The sequence below is a fragment of the Erpetoichthys calabaricus genome, chromosome 4, assembly GCF_900747795.2.
Source record: "Erpetoichthys calabaricus chromosome 4, fErpCal1.3, whole genome shotgun sequence".
Taxonomy (NCBI): Eukaryota; Metazoa; Chordata; class Cladistia; order Polypteriformes; family Polypteridae; genus Erpetoichthys; species Erpetoichthys calabaricus.
The window spans coordinates 48,687,638-48,704,710 of record NC_041397.2 but is presented as its reverse complement, the minus strand read 5'-3'; the positions used below and the strand labels follow the sequence as shown (position 1 = coordinate 48,704,710).

Genomic DNA, 17,073 nt, shown 5'->3' with positions numbered 1-17,073 from the left:
ATATGTGCAAATCCGAGTGACAGGCTGCGCACCAAAGGGAGTGGGAGGTGGGACCTCTGGAGTAGGGAGCCGGGCGGGGCCAACCCCACTCACATGCCAGCCACCGTTCGAGTCGATCTACCTCTCACCACATGTTGGAGTGTACCTTGCCTCCGCTTAGCTAACAATGCCAGTTTGTTCAGCAGACATTATCATTTAGAGATTGTTACTGTCAGAAAGTCCTTTGTCAGGTTGAATTGCGACCTCTAATGGCAGAATATTTCCGGGTCAAAGTTCAGGCTTCACATGTTTTTCATACCTTCGTTTACTTGCTGCACGTTATGAGAATAGTTTGTCCTTTTCTCCTATCACTCAAGCCATTAATGCTGTGCGTCCTTGCGGAAAAGTAAGTTTATCATAGATAATTTGATATAAAGAGGTTCAAATGTTTGTTAAACTTGCACGTTCAGAGTATTTAAAATGCGTAATTGTACGTAACGTTGTAACTTAGTGTATGTATTTAATTTTGTTTACAGACCACAGCAACAGGAATTAAAAGTACTTTCAGAGTTCAGATTGTGTTTGAAATTAATCCTTACATCGCTATTGGAAAGGGGAGTTTACAAACAAAGTTGTACCACTGTGGAGTTAACAGCGGCACCTCCCGTGGCCAGACATCTGATCGTATCTGCAGTCGTTTGGACTTTATCACACCCGCATTTCTTACACCAGCCTGTCGTACTGAGACCAGCTCTCATTTTTAGTTACAGAGTTTTGACGTTTTTTGAAAGAGAGATCACAGCTACATGTGTTTTAGAGGGTAACAGCTCATTGGCAGATATATCACGGCCACATGCTGTTCTCCCCACACGAGGGACGCTCTCCCATCAAGAGCTGAACACGATACAGTGGCAACATTTGACGGTTGAGCGTATTTGCCTTCCACTTCACCAGAGATACCTTACCTACACTTTTGGAAAATAGATCACCGCTACATTCTCACCCCTGAACAAAAAAAAAAAAAAAAATTTATATCAAGAGGCCCTTGGATACCAAAGCTATCAATATTAATTCTTCTCAATACAAATTGTCTGTCACTAATGCTGATGATCACTATAACTTTAAAGTAGTTTTGTGAAATGAAAGCAAATGTGAAGTGTAAGTTGGACATCAAGCTCTTGCTCTTCTAAATGCACATTTGACTTCCCACTAGTTATGCCCTATTGAAACATTAGGGGTGGTGGAGCTATTATTATTTTACTTGTTTGCAAATGCGTATTGTAGTTTATTGGGCACCTTTTTTATTTTGCATTGGTATTGAGTAAGAACAAGGCTCTGCCCTGTCCTCCAAGCTATCACTTGATTCAATCGGCGATATATGCTTTTTTTCCCCCCAAACAAGCCCTGCACTGCATGTTAGTAACACTGACTACAGAACATGTATGTGTTGCAAATGGATTGGACAAAAGCTGTAGGTCTACTGTTTGCTTACACGGTTTAAGACAAAAATCCAGGGAATTTTTTGCATGTTATATTGTATATCAGCCAGACAACTGTATCAAGCCCCAAAAAGAGAGAGAGAAAGAGAATGTCTGGTCACTTTCTATCTATTCATCTATTTTTGAGAATGATATCAATAGATCAGCTAACTGTACTGTGAAAAGAAAAAAAGTCAAACAATTTACTCACATATGTATGTTCCCCACACTCCACCTTTAATCCAACTATTGTATGAACTAGACTCAAGTGCCTTTTAAAGGGGATGGAGGAATATGGTCGGGAGATATTTTGCTTCAGTACTGATAAGAGGTCCGAAAGCTGGTATCAATACCAAAGTCAAAATTTTAGTACTGCTCAAACACTAGTGTGCACAGACAATCCTGTTTTTGTTAAGGTCTGTTTTCAAGCATCACTTTCCATTAGAGGGTACACTATTCACTTCACAATGCACAAGTCAAATATGCTTCATGCTGTGAACACTCCCAGCAGCTAAAAAAGCAAAAAAATAAATAAATAAATAAAAGTAATGTTAGGGTAACAAGGCACAATTTATATGTTAGTACACACTTTAGAATACCAGTTCATAGAGACTTTTTAGACCACTTTCTAACAGTGAGACGTGAAGGAATTTTTTCTGGCCAGGTCTTGTTAAAGTTAATACAAAATGGTCTTTTGTACCTCTGCTACAGATTTGGATTCAATTTATGCCATAACAGTGAACATGCAATTAGGTACAGAGGAGTTATTCATTGCCATTCAAACTGTATTTTGTGTATAACACGGACACAGATGTACACACTTCCAACCAATTCACTTGCCCTGTGCCTGTTTTCATTTTAACATTTGAATTTAGTGCCACATTGTCTTCACCTTACGTGCCATTTCTGTCATTTCCTCTTCTGTCTCTCACAATCTTATGCATGTCTTTATCGGTTCTCTCAGATGGACTGTTTCATAGTTTTCCTCACCTTCCATCCCAGAAGCTAACATTTATGTGCCACAGAAATGAAAGTGCTCCATAATATTTCAATAGCATTGTTTCATATACTGCTGTAATAAAAAGTGTGATAAATAATGGAAGGCAATTCACTTGGCAAACAAGTCACATTTGGACAAACTTTTGTAAATTTAATGCACAATTATGTGGCAACCCATAGTTCTTCTACACTACAGTTTACTTCTGGTACAGAAATCCCCAAAATGCTGGCATCATAGTGGATATGTGTGACTCTTCAGGAATTAAGGTTTACTGTCCTAACAAGCACTTGCTCATCCAGCTGTCAGATCTAGACTGAATACAAGATGACCATGCAGATACTTCACTTTTATAGGGTGCACTTGTGCAGGATGTGGATGGATATTGTACATACTTAACGGTTGCAATCAGGAGAGAAGGCTATGCAACTTAAACTGTTTTGAAGTCATAGAGGTCATACTGCTATGATTTCCCCTCCGACACACACACACACCCCTTATATAGGCTGGCTTTAGTTCATGCTATTGCCTCCTTTACTATGGCAATAAAGTATAATATGTGCAGAAGTATGTGTGCAACTCCCAGAATCACTTGGTGAGAATGAAACTGCTTATTGTTATATTCCATTAATGTACAAGTAATCTGTGGTGCCTAGATGTAGCTGACAAACATTATGGCTCAGTGGCCTTGTGTCAAACTATGATTCATTTATTTTTATGACAAAGTAGCTTTGGAAGAAGTGAAGGTATTGTATGTGGTGGTAGGCTTTTTGGTAAGGTAACTTTCTCAACACTCAGTGTTTCATATGGCTTGCACTATTCATTGTATCAGCAATCAAGCCACATGATGGTCATTTCCTACTCAGATGCTGGCGTCTTAGACCTTTCATGGACCCCCAGAACTCCGATGAGAGATGCTATAATGCCCTGCGTTATCTTGTGCTCTCTGTTGCAGAACATAGCCAGATACTCTTAAATGCAGGTGGTGGGGTCTTGATGCATCAAGAGGGAGGCCAAAGAAGCTCTGTAGCATTAGGATAGCATAATGTATTCGGCTGATTGAATGCCACCCTGAAACATCCATACTGTATATGGAGCATGCTAAAGTGCATTCATTTATGCATATTTACAAGGTGATTGTGATTTATAAAGGGTAAATTGTGTATAAATGTGTGTACGGCAGTTGTTATAAATCTTTTTTTGTGGGCGTGTGTATGTATACATATATTCATGGTCTGAATCCGTTTTATAAATGAGGCGCCAGGTGCGTAAGGGTTTTATTTACAAGGAAGAAATATGAACTTGTATAATATGTAAATGTAAGACTTTTGCTTCATGAATGGTGTTTACATTGTGTACATCTGGTTGTGTGGTTTTTTGGGTTTTTTTTTGTTTTTGTCACCTTTCATAATCAGAAGTTGAACCCTTGCCCTTTAAAAAAAAAAAAAAAAAAAAATCATTAAAAAAATAACGCTCTGCTTAATAACAATGAAAATATTGACAAATTTCTCAGAAATTTTTTTATATATAAATTGTGTGTATGACTCGGTGATCAATTTTATTTGTAACCTGTGAGCCATCAGGCTAGAAACTGAGAGCAGTTGCTCTCATAGAATTGATATTTCAAGCATGTTCAAGGACCCTCTAGACACAGTTAAGAGATGTGCTAATTCAGTCATTGACTTAGAAGTGCATTATACAAGCAAAACATGCCAATGATGCCCAATTTTCTGTATTGGCTGAGTTAGTATTTGCGCTGTGTGTGTATGTTGTGGGTGTTTTTTTTTTTATGTTTATCATGATGAAAGTTAACTACTTTCCCCAGAAGTCATTATGTCCTCAAGGTGCCTATTAGGTTCTTGGTAAGGCTGTCGTGTTTGTCTGGTTGATAAATTGTTTCATTCTTTCCTTCATGGATGTATCTGTTCAAGAACTGAGTGTGTTTGTTAAGTGTGTGGTCAAGCATCTCTGGTTCCTTACAAGTTACATTGGGAGTCGCCCCAGTGCCGATTACAGAATAATTCCCTCTGTCTGAAAATATTGCATTTGAATTAATTTGTGTATTTTATTTGGAAGATTCAAATGCATCTGCAAAAGTAAAGAATTTTTGTAAATTATTTGTATAACATTTTTAAATTTTTACTACAGTATAATTTGTTTTCAAATAGAACACTTGAATATGTGGTGACTTTAATTTAAAAAAAAAAAAAAAAACTTTGCCCCCTGCTGTCTTTGCTCGCCAGCCCCCCCTTGCCTGCGCTACACGCTAGCCTCTTTGCTGTTCTGTTGCTCGGCTATGGGAATGCGGATGTACAATTTAAACAGATTTTATTTTCATGGGAATTGTTACATATGCATAATAGAACTACATTACAGCGAGTAATTAACCATATTAAAAAAGAGTAAAACGTAATAATTTGAAAGTAAATTATGTTTCATGTTGCATTAGTTATTCGTTGATAATATGGTTTTGTTCTGTTTGGCTTTGAAATTAACATGCAAATACTTTTTAAACTTACACTTTTACTGTAAAACTTCAGTAAAAACAATTTTTTTAATTAAATTTTCGTCAATATTGCATTTAATTTTGATTCTATGTTTGGACTTTCATCGTGACAACGCCACGAATAACTGCCCATGATTGCATTTCATTTCTCTCTATTAAATAAAACGACTTTTTTGAATATTTGGCTCTGAGATTTGTTAATTGTCTTCGCAAAAGCTATTCTTACAAGAAAATGTTAACGTTTTAATAATGTTGTCTAATGTTATCCCCTGAAGATGTACTACATTACCTTTCATGGATACATCCTTCTTTCTACAGTAATTCGGGCGATGGAAGACCAGACAGTGTTAATGGTTTTATTTATTCCTTGGAATATTGTAAGTTGGGCGGCATGGTGCCGCAGTGGGTAGCGCTGCTGCCTCGCAGTTGGGGGACCTGGGTTCGCTTCCCGGGTCCTCCATGCGTGGAGTTTGCATGTTCTCCCCGTGTCTGCGTGGGTTTCCTCCGGGTGCTCCGGTTTCCTCCCACAGTCCAAAGACATGCAGGTTAGGTGGATTGGCAATTCTAAATTGGCCCTAGTGTGTGCTTGGTGTGTGGGTGTGTTTGTGTGTGTGTCCTGTGGTGGGTTGGCACCCTGCCCGGGATTGGTTCCTGCCTTGTGCCCCGTGTTGGCTGGGATTGGCTCCAGCAGACCCCCGTGACCCTGTGTTCGGATTCAGCGGGTTGGATGATGGATGGATGGAGTATTGTAAGTTGATGATTTCATGTTCCGCATGATCACCACCAACTGTTTCAGCTTAGTGTATTGATACGCATTTAACCAATTTGCCATGTAACTGATCGCCATTTTTGGCGATAATTCGTTTGACTTCATTTCTCGCTCCTAGGATTGCCTGTGTACTCCTTTTTACTGTTGATAACCCTTCGTGATGAAATTCTTCAATAAGATTTGGACATAATACGTCTTTAATTGGGAACTTAAAGTGAAGAAAATGTTAAAATTTTTAAGAGCTGAGAGAGCAGAAACTGTGTCTGTCAAGCATTCTTACCATGTGCATGGTTGAAAATGGTTGACAGGAGGGCGTCACTTGAAAAAATCTCATGGCCCGGATCTCAATTTGCAGGACTTGAAAAAATCTTCCAAAAACTCTTGTCTCGTCGCAGGATATTTTTATAATAGAGAGATATGTAAATTATTCCTTATTTGTAGAAGTGGGCAACACACATACTTTATTTTGTAAAGCCAATCAAAAGGAGCTAATGCCAGTATTGACAGCATTGAGTACTAGATGGAAATTGATCTTGGAAACAGGATGGTTCCTGTTTTGTGCTATGTGCTGCCTGGGATTGGACTGTCTCATTTGAACCTGAAGTCGATTTCATTATGTTTGGTTTTTATGTTGAAAAGTAGTTTTTAAGTGAGCTTAAGAATGAATTTTGTTAAAGAGTTCAAAGAAATATAACTTGTGTATTTTGTGTATTTTCCATTCTACATCCTTGGGATTAAAGTAGATGTTTTAAAAACTGTGTTATTAGTGCAAGTTCTAAAAAGTTATGTAAGTTTTATGTAAATACAATATGATCCATACATTAAATTTGGGTATTTGGTGGAGTTCTTTGAATGTTAAACTATTTTGTTTAATTTCTTGATAAATTTCTGTCTAAGGGCCTGATGTTTTATTCTGTATCCAATGTTCTTCCTCCATAAATATTATAATTGTATACAAGTCACTTAATGTCTGCTACCTGCAGAGTTTTAAAGGAAGCCCCCAATACATGACTGTTTCATTTTTAAATTTTAATTTTTTTCCTGTCTTTTCAGGTACAATTGGTCATGTAGCTCATGGCAAATCTACAGTAGTGAAAGCTATCTCTGGTGTCCACACTGTCCGGTTTAAAAATGAACTTGAGAGAAATATTACCATTAAACTCGGCTATGCTAATGCAAAGGTGAGTTGCAGTGCTGGCTAATTTACCAAAAAGGCAAATGGATACAGGTGGGTCTTGGGTTCCACAGATACAAGTAATCGCATAAAATCCTAGAATTTTTTCCTTTCAGTTGAATTTCAACTGTTTATATATAATATGAAATAACCCCTGCAGACTTTGCAACCATTTTCAAGCATTTTGTGCTTTCTAATGTAACTGATAGCTACACTACAAGTTCTGTCACAGGTAGGCAGCTTGATGAAGAGTGTGCAGTTTAGCCGAGTATTAGAACATAATACTTCGTTTTTTTTGTAATAATGACAAAAATGCATATTATTCTGTTTCCATTAATGGTTGTTCTTGGAGCAAATCACAACTTGTATACTGTACATATTACAAACTTTGGCAGGAACAGAAGCCCCTCATCTGTGTGCTTGTTTTTGTTTTGTCTGTACTAAACAACTTTTTTCTCAAGCAGAATCTGGTTGCGATGTCTGGTGTAAAGGCATTGATGCCTCCAGTAGAGTTTCATGAGTGCTTAATTATGGAAAAAAAATGTATTTTTAGGGATGGGTAGTAGTGCTAGATTGTGAAACAGGCCCTCTTGGTACACACAAGGATGGATTTTTAACTCAATTGTAGGTTCTATTTAACTAGCTTGTTTTGGGATTTGTTCTTTTAATTTATGATACATTCAACAATCCTAATTTATTTACTGTGCAAAACTTTAAACCTGCATGGAAAAGTATAATCAATCGGTTATGTCTCCACATGGTTAGTATATTACCAGATGGGTTTGAACTTTGTTCAGCAAAAATTGATTTTTTTTTGTAAAAGAGAGCAGCTACTTATTGTACTGTAAGCACACCAGCTTTGTACCTCTTGAACAATATTTAAATCCAGTCTCCTTTAATAATAGTTTTGGTTTTATTTACTAGAAATTGTGTTGGACATTGAGTGCATCTCCATCCACAGTGCAGTCATGCAAAAACAAGTTATTGTATTTACAAATCCTTTGCAATGTTTCCAGGTAATCTGTTAGAACAGTGCTTTGTTTGCTTTCCATTAATTTCACTAATTTTAAATTAACTTATTTATTGCACAGGTGTACAAACTAGACGACCTCAGCTGTCCCAGACCAGAGTGCTATAGATCATGTGGAAGCAGCACACCTGATGAATTCCCTACAGACATTCCTGGCACTAAAGGAAATTTTAAGCTGGTCAGGTACCTGGATAAGAAATTTAACTGTACATTAATAATAGTCTACTTTGCTACCTCAATCTTTATTTTTAGCTGTGAACCTTTCAGTCCGTACTTTTAACCATAGATGCCAGGATATTGGCAAAGACGCTTGTCAGTACAATTGAAAAAATATTGCCATACCTTGTATCACATAATCAGACTGGTTTCTTAAAGAGAAGATGGTCACTCTTTAATTTACACCTATGTACTGTGATGTACTGGCAGGCCACAGGCAGTGTGGCTTAGTGGTTAAGGATTTGGACTTCATACATTGATGTTGTGGGTTCAAGTCCTGCTACTGACACTGTGTGGCCATGAGCAAGTCACTAGACCTGGCTGTGCTCCAATTGGAAAACCAAATGAAATGTAACCAATTGCATCATAAATGTTGTAAGTCGCCTTGGTTAAAGGCATCAGCCAAATAAGTAAATGTACTGTAAATACAGCTGAGTCCAGCTGCATATGGTATTAATAGACATTTTGGTAAAGCTAAAAGAAATTACTTAATTGCGAGGTGGGCTTTTACTTGAATCTGTATTACTCAGTTTATTAACCTTTCTTCTTTTATGTTTAATTTTTACATATTGCTGTGAAATTGATCCAGCAGTATAGTAACTAGGTGAAATATATATTTACTAGTCCTTCCATTAAAATTAAACCTTGGATAACTTAATACATCATTAGGAACGAGATCTCTATCAGACATGTAAATAACATATTTTTCTTTCTCAATCAGTGCCAGACAAGAGTTAATTCAGCTCACAACTGTAAATTAAATGTGATGCTTTCAATCTCACTCTCTCTCCTTGACCTAATGTTCAATTTGAAAGCTATGCATATTTGTTGATCACATTTGGACTCCTCATAAATCCTTACCTTCTAAATAGCCCTTTTCAGTGAAATGTCAGCTTCTTGTTTGTTCATCATGCAATAGTGTTGCAGTGAAATTTTCAGAAGCTTTTACTATACTATTAGCTTTCCACCTTATCTTGAGTATCCAAAATTTAATTTACTTTTACAAGGTTAAGGGGGTGGGGGGTTGAGATACAGTTTAACATTTTGGTGGAAAAAAAATGTGTGTGTAATATATATATATATATATACACACTTGGCAGTGAAATACTTAATATAAAGAATTACATTACAGTGAGAACCTGTTAACACAGTCATCATAGTTCAAAGGTTATATTTAAACTTTCAATCTAAAATGCAAAATGAAACGTAAATACATGTTATGTTACACCTAAACACTGCTGTGTGCAAATAAAATGCATACAAACTAATTTTTGATAAAGGGAGTAATATCAGCTTCTGAAGCAAAGGGTGTACTTTGTCACTAGTAGACAATTAAATGTATTTATATTTTTGTTGAATGAAATTATTAAAGAGGTAAGTTTTCCACGCCTTTCTTTGTTCATTTATGTCACCTTTATATGTCATCACTGTTGGCATTAATATCTTCTGTTTGCCTGTTCAAATATGTTCAAAAAGTTATTAGTTGTAATGACTATGTGTAGGGAAGTTATTTAAAGTTTTATTATAAATTTCTTAAAAGCAAAAAAAAAATCTGCATTTTTCACCCCCCTTATAGGCATGTGTCCTTTGTGGATTGTCCTGGCCATGACATTTTGATGGCTACCATGTTAAATGGTGCCGCAGTAATGGATGCTGCTCTGCTACTAATAGGTAATGTATAATATGTTGTTTTCCTTCTAACAGTAGTTTGTCATGGTGTAAGAATAGATAGATAGATAGATACTTTATTAATCCCAATGTGATAGACTAAAGATATATTATTACATTTCAGCGGAACAAAAGATGATCAGTACAGTTACAAAAATGTTGTTGGTGTGGACTTTTCTTATGACTGAAATGTTCATATTTAGACTTACTTGACTAGCTTCATTTTAATTTTAATCCAACTGTGGTTTTGATTTCCTATAGCAAATAATTAGTGTCATGGTATGAAAACATTGAAATAATTAACATAGAATCCCCAAGCATTTTTTGGGATTTTTGTATTGTCTTGAAAAATTACATTTTTATTAACCCTTAACTACTCGCACTGGTGTATTTTGTACACCAATCTTAGTTATTTTTGTCCAAAGTCCTTTTACTTGAACCTACTGGCAGCATCCATCATCTGTCTTCGGCTTGATTTACTACAAGTACAGTTACTCTCCAGTGTGCCCCAAGCCGGTTTTATGAGTGGATGCACAGTTGCAACTTCCGTATGGTGCATTTGGTACGCTGCGCAGGTACTTATGTATGCATGACAACAATGTCTGCTAAGAACATTCAACAACTGAAGTGAAATGTGATATATGTGCAGATCCTGTAGTGGATGAAAGTGTGACCAGTGACGAATGAGCTCTGGAGAAGTGGTTCAGGATTATTTTCTGATAGTCCTAAACTGTGTCATACTATTCACTAATTAGGTATTAAATTACATTAAAAACATGTACAATATAATTATTGTAATTTTATATTACAATCTCACAGCATGCATATAAATAGCCTTTTTAACACTGGTGCATAAAGTACACCAAGCAAGTACTTATGAGAAATAGTACGAGTATTTAAGAATTTTTAATACTAATAATGAATAATAATAAAATGAGTGGGGCACTGCACATGTGTGAGTGATGCAATCATCATTTTTGAATTCATCATAATCCGTTTTGGTTTCACTGACCATTTCAGTTTTGCTGCCTGAAGACAGATTCACCTTGTCATCACTACTGATGACAGGCCTTTCTTATGAGACACCATTAGGAGGCTAGGAGAAGACAAATCTACACCATTGCTTGGGTAATGCTTGGGCCTGACGCTTACGCAGGACACACCTATACTGTTGCCCAATTGACAGCTTGGGTCTAACGCTAAGGAGGTTAAATCTCATTCTCATGGCTGAAGCTTTATAGAACCCTTTACTATCATATGGCATTTTTATTGGTGATTAGTTACTGGGATGTGTGTTCTCTTACTGTTGAAGTGCACTGCCAGTCTTTTCATAAAGTATGATATCTTAAAAAGCAGTTTTGTTTTTGTAGCATAGGAATCTGTGTACAATATGACATCTTACAATAGAAGTTTAAATACTGCTGGTGTTAACATTTCATGTCTACAAGCATGTATGCTTTCCTTGCAAAATGTCCCCCATTAAACCGTCATTTATAAATTGCAGGGTCAAAAAAGATATTCTGAAAACCAAATACAGAGATGACAAGAAATATGTTTAATGCAACTACTTGAGTGAATCACAATTTAATAAGTGCATGCAAGAAGTAGCCTAAATATTTCAAAGTCTGGTTATTCAAGTGATACTGTGCTTTGACAATAATACGACAAAATATACCCATATAACTTTATTTAACCACTTTCCAAACTCTGTGCACTATGAGAAAAACATTTCAGAAGCATGAAAGAATGCTTTAGAATATATTTAAATTTCCTGTGTGTGTGTGTGTGTGTGTGTGTGTAAAATATATCCCTGCACGAAAATTTGTACATGTTCTGTTAACCTTCATATTCTAGATATCCACATTAAGAATGCATCTCTGCATGTCTTGTTTTTTGTTTGTTTTACATTGATATTAAAGGTTCAAGTGTTTGGACTTGAATCTTAGATTCACAATATTAAAAAAAAATAAAAATTTTAAGTGTTTAATTTAGAACTTTGAAGTTAAAGTTCAGCTGTTATAGGTCAACATTCACTTTGACTTCCAAACTTGTTTCTGATTTAAATCCTGTTTTGTTTGTTGCCTGAATGCGAGTGAATAATATAAAATACTGTTTCTTCAGTTGTTCAATTTTTTTTTTAAATCTGAATTTATATACAAGTAATTGTAGTATAGTCTTCTTTTCTTTTACTGTTTTAGCTGGTAATGAGTCTTGCCCACAGCCTCAGACATCTGAACATTTGGCTGCCATCGAAATCATGAAGCTGAAGCATATATTGATACTGCAAAACAAAATTGATTTGGTAAAAGAGAGCCAAGCAAAAGAACAGTACGAGCAGATTCTTGCATTTGTTCAAGGTAGGTCTTTGGTTTGTTGCTTTAGTAATGGTGTTCTTTTTGGACTAAAAAATGTTTCATGCCTGCTTTTCACAATAATGTTAACACCTTGGTTTAATTGTTTAGAGATGAGCTGTTTTACAGTTGCTAGGGAGAGGTGTTTGTTGTGTAAAGTACAGTCCTGTACCCTTTTATCATGCTGTGTGATGGTGTTATTTAACATTTTACTTCTCTTCTGACTTAATTAGGGTAGTGATTGTTTGCAGTCAAACTTAATAAAAAGAATTAATGTAAGTTGTACTTAGATCTACATGTATCCTTATTTTAAAGAGTATGTTGAATAAACAAGTTACTGCATTTCTACTAATACTTTGCCAATAATGTAAAGGTATACCTAGAATGATTTAAACTCTTTAAATTTATAGACTGGATTAGTGCTGCTTTTATTTTCAAATCCATCTTCAGTTAGGGAAAAAAAATATTTGTATCCTTTATACCCACTGAAATATTAATGTCTATAAGACCGTTTTTCTACATTTTATCCTAAAGTTAATTTTTAGATCATCAAATCAAAGTGGTTTATTGAAGGAAGATGCTTACTGTGCTCTGGACATTTGTAGTATAATACATTTTTACAGACATTATGTAGAATATACCCTAAACTACTTTAACAAAATATCAGGAAACAAAAGCATGAAGTTCTATGAACATGAAGTCTGTTTTAACTTTTAATTACATTAAATTCATTAAACCTAGATATATTGATGTTTATTCATGGTCCCTTTCATTTGTGGTTTGTTTTGGTTCATTTGTAAAAAGCTGTTTTGTTTTTTTATTATTATTATTAATTGAATTGCGCTTAACATGTTTTTTAAACAGGTACAGTTGCAGAAGGCGCTCCAATTATCCCAATCTCTGCCCAGCTGAAATATAACATTGAGGTGGTTTGTGAATACATTGTTAAGAAAATTCCAGTTCCAGTTCGTGACTTCACTTCAGAGCCAAGACTCATTGGTAAGAAAGCTGCATCATCCTTCAGAACTGATATACACTAAATTTCTTCTGTAGTACATTTTATGCAATATTTCAGTGATATATTCTACAAATTAGAATATTTGTCACTTTTTCTTAACAAACAAGTCACAGAGGTACCTATGTGTTCATCACAATCATATATTCTGCCTCATGCTGTCTTAAAACGGTTCTCTCTTTATCACCTTTTTCCTTCCTTTGACTTTGCATTGTATTAGGAAAGATACCAGTGGCCATTAGACCAAAATCCACATTGAGTGGACAAAATGACACCAGCTCCAGTGCCAGTTCTCTTGCTGCCCTGGGCGAAGCTATAAATGCCTCCAGTCGTGTGAAACCCATTATTATTAATTGATGCTTAAGAACAAGTATTTTACTAATTATATTTAGGTGAATAAATATAAATTTGACTTAGCATTTCATCAAATGAGTATTATTTACATAATATATAAATGTGAATAAAATAATATAACAATGTACAGTAATCCCTCCTCGATCGCGGGGGTTGCGTTCCAGAACCCCCCGCGAAAGGTGAAAATCCGCGAAGTAGAAACCATATGTTTATATGGTTATTTTTATATTGTCATGCTTGGGTCACAGATTTGCACAGAAACACAGGAAGTTGTAGAGAGACAGGAACGTTATTCAAACACTGCAAACAAACATTTGTCTCTTTTTCAAAAGTTTAAACTGTGCTCCATGACAGGACAGAGATGACAGTTCCGTCTCACAATTAAAAGAATGCAAACATATCTTCCTCTTCAAAGGAGTGCACGTCAGGAGCAGAGACTGTCAGAGAGAGAGAAAAGCAAACAAATCAATAGGGCTGTTTGGCTTTTAAGTATGCGAAGCACCGTGGCACAAAGCAGTTGAACGCAGCAGCTCACACCCCCTCCGTCGGGAGCAGAGAAAGAGAGAGAGATAAAAACAACAATCAAAAATCAATACGTGCCCTTCGAGCTTTTAAGTATGCGAAGCACCGTGCATCATGTCGCTTCACGAAGCAGCTGCACAGAAGGGAGCAACATGAAAGCATTTTTAGACGAGCGTCCGTATTGTCTAGGTGTGCGAACAGCCCCCCTGCTTACACCCCCTCCATCAGGAGCAGAGAATGTCAGAGCGAGAAAGCAAACAATCAAAAATCAATACGTGCTGTTTGATCTTTTAAGTATGCGAAGCACAGTGCAGGAAGCATATCGCTTGACAAATCAGCCATATGCAAGCCCAGCAAGAAAGAGAGCAATGTGAAGGTAATCTTTCAGCGTTTATTGAGGAGCGGCCATATCCTCTAGGGGTTAGCCCCCGTGCTCACAATATATTTGAGGAGTTTTATTTAATACGTAATACGCTCTCTGGTTGGGTAGCTTCTCAGCCATCTGCCAATAGCGTCCCTTGTATGAAATCAACTGGGCAAACCAACTGAGGAAGCATGTACCAGAAATTAAAAGACCCATGTGATATATATTTAAATATGCTTACATATAAAATCCGCGATAGAGTGAAGCCGCGAAAGGCGAAGCGCGATATAGCGAGGGACTACTGTAATATAATGGGTAGGTTAATTGATTGTTGTTCCATTTTACAAGCGGAATACCAGCTTTTTAAAGTAAATGTTTAATTAGAAAGGAGACCTGTGATGGCAATGCTGTTGGAGTTTTGTATAATTTTCATTAATTTCACTAATTGCTCAAATTAATACTAAGATATATAATAAAAATATTAAAAATAATAATACAGGAGTAATATACATATATTAAATGTGCAGTTCAAGAAGTGCTAAAGTTGTAAAGTGTATGCTGTCAAGTTCAGTTATCCGGTAGAACTCCACAGCCGTAAGAGTATTTTGATGCCTCTTATTTTGAAGATTTATAATGGGCACATGAAAAAATCCTTTAACCACTCCTATTGGAGGTTCACTGTGGTTAAAAAAATAACAAAATAAAGGAAGAAACATCTATGTACTGTATGTATCCAAAATTTGTATCAAGCCAATGATTAAACGGTAGATGAGAAGGTAAAGGACACACATGCTAAAAAGTACACTGTAGTAAAACAAAAATAAAACCACAAACTTGCACCTGGAAAAAATAAAGAAGAATGTTCAGCTAAAGAGTGCCTCTGTGAAGCCTAGTGCCATTGCTCCATGGAATCTGGAAGACCACTTGTAAAGGGTGTCCTGGTCAGAACATAGTCAGGAGAGAGTGGCTGTCCGGACACAGATGAGAATTGGTTACATCTTGCCTGAAGAAGGTGCCTGAGCCTCCATGAAAGCTTGCATATTGTAATCTTTTTGGTTAGCCGATAAAAGGTGTAATTTTGCTTGACTTCTCATTTCACCCATAATGGCTAGTGTGGTATAACACCTTACTACAACTACTGCTAAAGCAGAATACATCTGTTTGCATCAGCATTGTTCTATGCGTCATGATCGATAGCATCTGACCTTGTTAGAACACTGATGTACTCCAAATGTGCCAGTGATGCAGCACAAAGACTACATTCAGAGTTGGTCAGAAACCGTTTTTGATCACATTTAACGCACGTGTGAATGCAAATGCATTTTGTACCCACATATAACAATCAGGAGAAAGAAAAGACAATCAGGAGAAAGAAAAGACAAAAGAATTGTTAGGCAATTGTAGCAGTCAGGCAAGCAGTGGAAGGACCAGCAGCCAGCATTGACCCCTGAGGCCATTTTAAAAAGTGAATGCAGCATCCTATATGAAATCAAGTTCACATTTCCTTCGTGAGATGGCCAAATCTTTTGCATCTTGTTAAACGAGAAGTTTTTTTTCATGGCGATGTAGCATCACCTTCTTTTCACTTGTTCATGTTGGGTTGTTATGAGCAGTCTTCCATTGTAACTACAGGTTAGTGGCTGTGTTGTGCTGTGCATAAAAGCGACAGCCACTTGAAGTATTTGAATAACAAATGTAAATGTCAATAACGGACAGAATCTCTATTAATGTCTACTAAAGGCATTTTTAGAGAAAACCAGTGGCCATGATGGGCCATTTGTAATATATTTTGAACAATGATGATGCTGGCTGCATTAAAGAGGTCCAATGGTAGGATCTGGCCAATGGGCCTTCAGTTTGACACCCCTGAATTAATGCAAGTCTATTTATTTGAAACTTGTATTTATTTTTAATGAAAAGGTTTAAGAAATTGTGTGGAAAGCGGGATTTGTTTTTCTATGGGCAAAGACAGTAATGTAGACTCTTAGGATAGGTCCTACTTTACCCTTCCTTAACTTTGTCAGTGGCAGCCTTTTCAGCAGCTCCGTGTATCAGTATGCTGCTGCTGGAGTATGTGAATTTCCCCTTGGGATTAATAAAGTATCTATCTTTAGATTGCTTATAGCTGTTAGACATATATCAAGGTTGCTGAAGCACACTTGTTTTAAGAAGCAGATAATGTAACTTATTAATGTAGCCCCCAACCCCATAGCTCATCCAGCACTTTCTCTCTTACGTTCTGTGTGGTGTAGAAGACACACAAGGCTGTTAGCAGTCTCTCTTTTTTCTTTTACTCAGAGCTGTGAGTTAGAGAGAGGAAAATTTTAACAGTGTACAAAAACTTTTATGTAAGCAGTTTGAAATTAAGCTTAAAGTTCCAAACAAAAGTTTGGACACCCTAGCCAAATGTACTTATTTTGTTGACATTTGAAGTAAAGAATAGAAAATAAATTGTAAATATATAGTAACAATTTCTTAATGAAATTATTTTTAATTTGTTTGTATTTAATTTTTTCACTTCAAATGTCAACCAAATAGGTGATTTGGCCATTTGCGTCCCAGCCTTTACATGGAACTCTATAAAAAATTTAACTTACTGACTTGAATCCTCACATTAATCCAAGTATACGGTGGATAAACAATGTTAACT

At 36.2% G+C, this 17,073-nt stretch overlaps 1 protein-coding gene across 1 annotated transcript in view; it reads left to right on the top strand.

Annotated features, from left to right (window-relative positions):
* eif2s3 (eukaryotic translation initiation factor 2, subunit 3 gamma) overlaps positions 1–17,073 on the top strand; it is a 61,408-nt gene that overhangs the window by 25,736 nt on the left and 18,599 nt on the right. Inside the window, exons 3-7 of the mRNA XM_028799424.2 lie at positions 6,783–6,910; positions 7,995–8,116; positions 9,726–9,820; positions 12,016–12,174; positions 13,033–13,167. Of these exons, the coding sequence (XP_028655257.1) occupies positions 6,783–6,910; positions 7,995–8,116; positions 9,726–9,820; positions 12,016–12,174; positions 13,033–13,167 (639 nt within the window). The remainder of the gene's footprint in view (positions 1–6,782; positions 6,911–7,994; positions 8,117–9,725; positions 9,821–12,015; positions 12,175–13,032; positions 13,168–17,073) is intronic.